At 48.6% G+C, this 7,461-nt stretch overlaps 1 protein-coding gene across 1 annotated transcript; it reads right to left on the bottom strand.

Moving 5' to 3' along the window:
* Positions 1-3,553: 3,553 nt before the first annotated feature.
* Positions 3,554-4,557, bottom strand: LOC130266710 (WW domain binding protein 1-like). The gene is given in 3 exon segments (XM_056515973.1): positions 3,554-3,724; positions 3,727-4,389; positions 4,495-4,557. Coding segments are annotated over 3 exon segments (891 nt in total). The 3' UTR covers positions 3,554-3,559.
* Positions 4,558-7,461: the final 2,904 nt, after the last annotated feature.

Here is a 7,461-nt window from a genome sequence, read left to right as displayed (position 1 = left end):
TCATGAAGAAATCTTCAAATGAAGACAGGATTATCCAAACACTTCCCTTCCCTGCTGCACTAGAAGCCAGGAATATCCTGTTGCTTCAGTCTGAAAACGGAACAGGTACAGGTTTTTTTGGTATTGTGTCATTTCTACCAGCGGTGTGAAAGGGGCATCATTTTGAGCCATTTTTAATAATTTTTGGGGATATTTTTGGGGTGTTTTTGGCTGGTTTTTTTGGGGTGTTTTTTGGGGTTTTTTTCTCACTTTGGCCACCTGGTCCAGCTAATTTTTGGAGTTTTTTTGGGGAATATTTTTGGTAATTTTTGGGGGATGTTTTTGGGAATTTTTTTCAGGATTTTTGGAAATTTTGGGAGGGGCGTTTGGTAATTTTTGGGATTTTTTTGGGATTTTTTGGGGCATTTTGGGGGGAAATTTTTTGGGAATCTTTTTGGGATTTTAGGAAATTTTTTTCGGGTTTTTGGGAATTTTTTGGGGATATTGATGGGGATATTTTTGGGGGTTTTTTGAGGGTTTTTTGGGACTTTTTTTGGGATTTTCTGGGATTTTTGGGGGGTTTTTGGAATTTGTTTGGGAATTTTTTGGGGATATTTTTGGTAGATTTTGTTGGTTTTTTTAGGGAATTTTTGGGGGATTTTTGGGGATATTTTTTGAGGATTTTTGGTGATATTTTCGGGGTGTTTTTGTGTTTTTTTTTCACCTTTGGCTGCCAGGTTATGGGGATGTTGGAGGTTTTTTTGGGGTGTTTCTAGGGGGGTTTTTGGGAATTTTTTGGGGGGCTTTTGGTAATTTTAGGGTGTTTTTTTGGGAACTTTTTGGGGTGTCTTGGGGAATTTATTTGGAAGCTTTTGGGGATTTTTTGAGGATTTTTTTGGAAGTTTTGGGGATTTTTGGGGAGTTTTTTGGGGAATTTTGGGGGGGATTTTGTTAATTTTGGGGGACATTTTTGGGGTGTTTTTTGGGTTTTTTTCTCACCATCGGCCGCCGGGTTATTGTGATTTTGTGGGATTTTTGCGGGGGTTTCTAGAGGGTTTTTTTGGGAGTTTTTGGGTTGGTTTTGGTAATTTTAGGGGATATTTTGGGGGGTATTCTTGAGGTATTTTTGGTATTTTTGGTGGTTTTTGTTCTTACCTTTGGCCGCCAGCTCCAGGTGGTTTTTGGGGTTTCTTTTGGGGATGTTTTTGGTAATTTAAGGAGATTTTTTTGGGGATTTTTTGGGGGGGAATTTTTTTGAGGGTTTTGGTAATTTTGGGGGATAATTTTGAAATTGTTTTTTTGAGGTTTTTTTTTTTTTTAATTTTTGGGGGGATGTTTTGGGATTTTTGGGGAGTTTTCGGGAATTTTGGAGGGATTTTTTGGGGGATTTTTTTTAAATTTTGGCGATTTCTTTGAAATTTTTTGGGGGTATTTTTGGGGGTTTTTGGGGTTTTTTTTTCTTACCTTTGGCCGCCAGCTCCAGGTGATTTTTGGGGAATTTTTTGAGGATATTTTTGGTAATTTTTGGGGAATTTTTTTGGATTTTGGTAATTTTTGGGGGTTTTGGGTAATTTTTGGGATTTTTTTGGGATTTTTTGGGGGATTTTTCGGGGGAATTTTTTGGGAACTTTTTGGGGATTTTTTAGGGAATTTTTTTCGGGTTTTAGGGAATTTTTTGGGAATATTTATGAGGATTTTTTAAAATTTGTTTGTTTTAGGTTTTTATGGGCCTTTTTTGGGGATTTTGGGGGGATTTTTGGTGGGTTTTTGGAACTTCTTTGGGAATTCTTTGGGGAAATATTTTTGGTAATTTTTGGGGGATTTTGGGGGGCTTTTTTCTTACCTTTGGCCGGCAGCTCCAGGTGGTTTTTGGGGTTTCTTTTGGGAATGTTTTTGGTAATTTTTGGAGGTTGTTTGGGGGATGTTTTTGGGGAAATTTTTTGGGGGATTTTGGTAATTTTTGGGGCTATTTTTGGGATGGTTTTTGGGGGTTTTTTGAGGTTTTTTGGAATTTTTAGGGGGATATTTTGGAATTTTTGGGGGGATTTTTGGGAATTTTTGGGGGGATATTTTCTGGGGATTTTTTTGGGAATTACTTTTGGGCTTTTGTTAATTTTTTGGATTTTTTGGGGATGTTTTTTGGTGGTTTTTTGAGTTTTTTTGCGGATTTTTGGGGGGATTTTTTGGGGGTTTGGTGTAGTTAGCCACAACCGCACGGAAGATCTCGGGTTGTACGAGGAGGTAGGGCCCCTTCCTCTCCGTTGAGTTGCCAAGTTACGTAACCGCAAAAGGAAGTGACGTGGGCACGCCGCGGTTCTATAAGCGGGTGTCCACAGGAAAGAAATTGCATTTCGCCGTTCACCACATTGGTGTGATGTGTGATCTGTCCGGCAAGGTAGTAAGTGCGCCGTGGTCTCGCTCCTAACCAGGTCGCACTAGCCTAAGCTACAGGCAACATAGTGGTGCCGCAACCCGGTCTGCTCCCCGGCACACGGGCTTGAGCGGCGGGCGACGGGAAGCACGCTGGCGGAGGAGACGACCGAGGCAGCTGGCTGACCCCGGTGGGGAGGACGCTCCCAGTACCACCGAGATGGAATCACTCGGGAAGGTAATTGAAGAAATCCACACACAGTGGGGAATTCATTGCAAGTTTAATGACTTTAATACTGCTATTAGGCGGTTGTTAATGCTGAATGCTATTGATCGTCCTGTGGACGTTTTGCACTCCGAATGTTGGGGGTTGTGCACGACTGCTCTTGCTGAAGACGTTATTGCCTCCGGCTCTAGTAAATGTCTAAAGAGATGGGGCAAAGTTAAACAAGCATTGACAAAGGCTCTAGAAGAGCAAGAGACGTGGAAGGCAGCCCAGCAATGTTTAAGAGCCATTCCGAAGCTGGGTGTTGGAGCCGCAACTCAGACTGTTGTTACCGATAACCTTGCAAGTTCACATTCGTTGTTGGATACTAACAACCCTTCGCTGTCGCGACCCTCATCTCCACTCCCGACCTCCGATCCTAAACCTAACCCAAACCCACTTCCCCAACGCGATAGTTCCCCGTTTTCTAACGCCGGTACTAATGATATTAATGAAAGTGAAATGAAAATAAGACCACCACCCTATGCCCCACAAAATGGCGCCGAAGGGGAGCGGGAGGGGCGGGGCCAACAGCTGATTCCCGCCACAGACATGCGCGGTCAAGACCAAGGGGGGGAGGCGTGGTTTCTAACTGGGAGGGGAGACCGGAGGCCTATCAGAGAGCGAGCCATCACACGTTTCCTTATATGGCCAAGAAGCCCCTAGAAAAAAGGCGGAGTAAGGCAGGCGTCGCCACCAAAAACCCAGAGGGCGGAGTCCAACTAAAAAGCACAGTCTGCCGGAAGTCCCTGACCACTCCACTTCCTCCCAGTCAGAGAGCGAGGTCGAGACACCCCTAAGGCCGAGCCGGGATGAGTGGTGCAAGGAGTTTAAATCTAGAAAACAATGTCCTTCTTGCGCAAAGCCCAGCTTCGATTCAGATTTCTATTCGGATTCCGACCCAGACTCAGAGCTTATGCCGGCAACATTTGCCGAATTTGTAAATCAAACCCCGTGGCGTGCAAACAAAAAGAGCTCCTCCGTGGCACTGAAGAGCCCTTCCTCCTCGTCCCCGTGGGGACGGCTGCTGCAGCTGTCGCAGAAGTCCAGGGGCCCGTCCAGAGCGTCGTCAATGAGCCCATCAAAGTCCTTGAGGTCGTCGTGGTGATGACCCCGGTTGCACACACACACACTTCTATGCCCGAGTCGCCGGTGAAACGGCGCTGCCTGCCCGGCGTCTTGTCCTTGGCGTCGGGGATGGCGCCGCTTTGCTCCAAGCTTTTAGAGCTGTAACCTTTCAGCAGTTCCTCCTTGCACTCCGTATCCTTATCGGGACCGGCCCTCTCCACCAGCTCGGCTCCCGTGCTGGCGCCGCTGGGCTCCATGCGTTGCGTTTTGGCCACGGCTCTCTCACCCAGCACGGTGGTGGAGGGCTCGGGGTCCCCGCGGCCGGGCGCCCCGGTGCTGTCAGTACTGCTGGTATTGCTGCTGGGTGCTGCAGAGCTGCTCTGTGCTGGCTGCAGGGCTCTGGGCGTGTCCGGGATTGTGCTACTGCTGCCTGCTGGGACACACTGCTGATGTAAGGCACTGTACGGGGGCGGGGGGGTCGGCGGTCGGTTCACCACTTCCTCATAGGGAGGTAGCAAATAATTTGGCAAAAACCGGAAATAGAAGGGCAGGGCTGAGTAGTTATGGGCCTCCCGGTAGGCGATCAGGTTGATCTCGTGCTGCCGCTGCTGGGCCTGCAGGCGGTGCTTGGTGCGGCGGTGATGGCAAGCACAACAGCAGCTGAGGATGATGATGATGGTCCACACCAGCCAAAACCCTTCTCCTGTGAATTATCTTCTTTCATTAACAAAATCCAGTTTCCTGCTCAAGTCACTCCCTCTCCCTCTCCAGGACATTTAGCAAATGTCAGTATCTTGACAAGCTCTCTCAGCCTGGGCGGGCTCCGCGCCGGCGGGCAGCCCCTCGGGCAGGGCCTGGAGCAGCAGCAGGGCCATGGCGAGCCCTCAGTTTCACCGTGGAACACACCAGTTTTTGTCATTCCCAAGCGCAGTGGCGAAGGTTTTCGCCTGTTACATGACCTACGAGCTGTCAACAAAAAGATTCAGCCAATGGGACCAGTGCTGCCCAAGCTGCCCAGCAATTCTTTTATACCCACAAACCAGCCTTGTGCCGTGATTGATATTAAAGGCTGCTTTTTCTCAATTCCGCTGCATGAGCAGGACAAAGAGCGGTTCGCCTTTTCCATCATTTTTTCAAATGGTCATCAACCTAGCCTTCGGTTTCAGTGGAAGGTTCTACCCCAAGGCATGATCAGCTCTCCCACGATTTGCCAAATCGTCGTTAGCAAAGCCCTGGCCCCAGTCCGATTGAAGAACCCCGAAGCAACAATCATCCAGTATATGGATGACATCTTGATCGCCGCCTCCACATCAAGCCAAGTAGACGCCATCGTAACAGAGGTTTCAAGTGCCCTGAAAATCAACGGGTTTGAAATAGCAGAAGCAAAGATAAAAAAGGGCCCTTCCGTCACCTTTTTGGGCGTAAAAATTGACAGTTCTTGTGTGTCACCTCCTGCATTCAAAATCCGACGCGACGTCAAGACGCTGCATGATGTTCAGCAGCTGGTAGGGTCTTTACAGTGGCTGCGAAACACCATCCTTATTCCCCCAGAGGTCATGTCCCCCTTGTATGACCTCTTGAAAGGCAAGCACCCCTGGGAATCCAAAGTTATCTCAAAAGAGGCCGCCCACTCGCTTGATTACATCGAACGACAGTTGGCTGTAGCTGCACTAGCTAGGTGGAATCCCAACCTGCCTTTAGACCTGTACGTGCATTTCACAAAGGAGGGGGGAGTCGGAGCGTTAGCTCAAGGCCCTCCCGAGTCAGCCAAGCCAGTGCAGTGGGTACTCCTGGGAAAATCTCAAGGAGCCTTTACTCCCGGAGTTGAGTGCCTCGGAAGTGTAATTATGAAGGGCCGAAAGCTCGCCCTGAACCATCTAGGCTCCGAGCCCACAAAAATATATCTCCCATTCAGAAAGCAAATTCCTTCTGCATCGGTAGCGCTTTCAGAACACCTTGCACTAGCTCTGTTCGGATTCGGAGGAGAACTCTGCTACGCCGCGAAGCCTCCATGGATTCAGCTACTCGCTGTAGTGGACATTAATCTCCCACCTAAAGTCCTAGATCGACCTCTACCCGGTCCAACTGTGTTCACGGATGCATCATCAACAACCTCTACAGCAGCAGTCGTATGGCAAGAACAAGGTCGGTGGCAATGTGTAAAAATGAAAGATCAGTCTTTGTCTGTTCAGTTGCTAGAAGCGTCCGCAATAGTGCTGGCTTGCAACTTGTTCCCAACCAACCATCTCAATATCGTTACTGACTCCTTGTTTGCAGCAAAGCTCTGTCAGTCCATGTCTCACCCAGGCGTTGCCATTTCACCGGCTGCTTTAACGATTGAAGAAGCACTGCACTCACGACAAGGCACTGTGACAGTCATCCATATAAACAGCCACAGCCCCATTAAAGGATATTTCCAGCTGGGAAATGATAAAGCTGATGCCGCAGCCAAGAACCTATGGACCTTACAAAGCGCGCGACAGTTGCACGAGTCCCTGCACATAGGAGCCAGAGCACTAGCCAAGCAATGCGACATTTCCATGTCTGATGCCAAGCACATTGTAGCCACCTGTCCTTACTGCCAGAAGTCTCCATTGTGGTCCTGTGGTGTCAGCCCTAGAGGCCTAAAAGCCTCAGAAATTTGGCAAACCGACTTCACACTATGCCAGCTACTAAAACCCAGAGCGTGGCTCGCTGTTACCGTAGACACGTTCAGCGGAGTCATTATTGGGACCCAACAGGCGAAAGCAAATTCTAAAGCTGCAGTCCAACACTGGTTATCAGCCATGGCCTGGCTCGGTATCCCAAGGCAAATTAAAACAGACAACGGAACTCGTTTTGTTTCAAAAGCGGCCCAAGAATTCACCAACAAATGGGGCATTGTCCTGAAGCAGGGCACTCCATACAACACTACCGGACAGGCCATTGTGGAGAGAGCCAATCAAACCCTAAAGTCAAAACTGGAAACTCTGGCAAGGGCTGAGGGGTTTGTCAGTACCATTCCCCCGTCAGAGCAGCCACGTTTGCTCGCAACTGCCATGCTCGCCCTAAATTAATTTCCTAGAGGGGATCAAGGTCAGGCTCCTTCACAGAAGCATTGGGCTGTAGAAGCGGTGCAAGAGGGTCCCCCGGTCAGCATAAAAAATGAGTTAGGAGAATGGGAAACAGGGTGGAAACTAGTTGTAACTGGCAGAGGGTACGCAGCAGTAAAAAGAGATAATGACATTAAGTGGTGCCCCTTAAAATCCATAAGGCCGGTTTTGCCTAGCAAAAGCTAACAGGCACTCTGAGTATTTTCCCACAGGTCTCCTATTACAGGCCATCAGCCAAGCCTCCGACTCTCTTCTTGTGCCTTTGCATCCTGTTGACATCGATCCACCTCAACACCGGCCATCACCCTTATCAGCCCCACGTCTGGACGTTTCGAAACTTCATCACTGGCGCCATCATAGGCCAGACCGAAACCAACACTCCAGCCTGGACCGTGCGCCTGACAGACATTTTTACCAGCGATCGATCCGGCCAAGCCTCTCAAGTCATCAAGGTAGGGACATATTGGTGCCCGAGTAATAACCCCGGTAAAGAGTATTGCACCTACCCAGGTTACTGGTTCTGTGGATATTGGGGATGCGAGACCATAGTAACTGGCAACCGATGGAAGCCTCCCAAGGAAGACGAATTCTTAAAAGTGACAGGTTGGCCCAGTAGCTGCATTTCCAGGAGCACTTACCAAGGTAAGCATCCTGGAAACTGCACACATCTCACAGTTACGGTCCTGC

Source organism: Oenanthe melanoleuca, unplaced genomic scaffold (genome assembly GCF_029582105.1).
Source record: "Oenanthe melanoleuca isolate GR-GAL-2019-014 unplaced genomic scaffold, OMel1.0 S160, whole genome shotgun sequence".
In the NCBI taxonomy this organism is placed as follows: domain Eukaryota; kingdom Metazoa; phylum Chordata; class Aves; order Passeriformes; family Muscicapidae; genus Oenanthe; species Oenanthe melanoleuca.
Note: the sequence above shows the minus strand (reverse complement) of the source record. Positions and strands in the feature narration are given on the sequence as shown.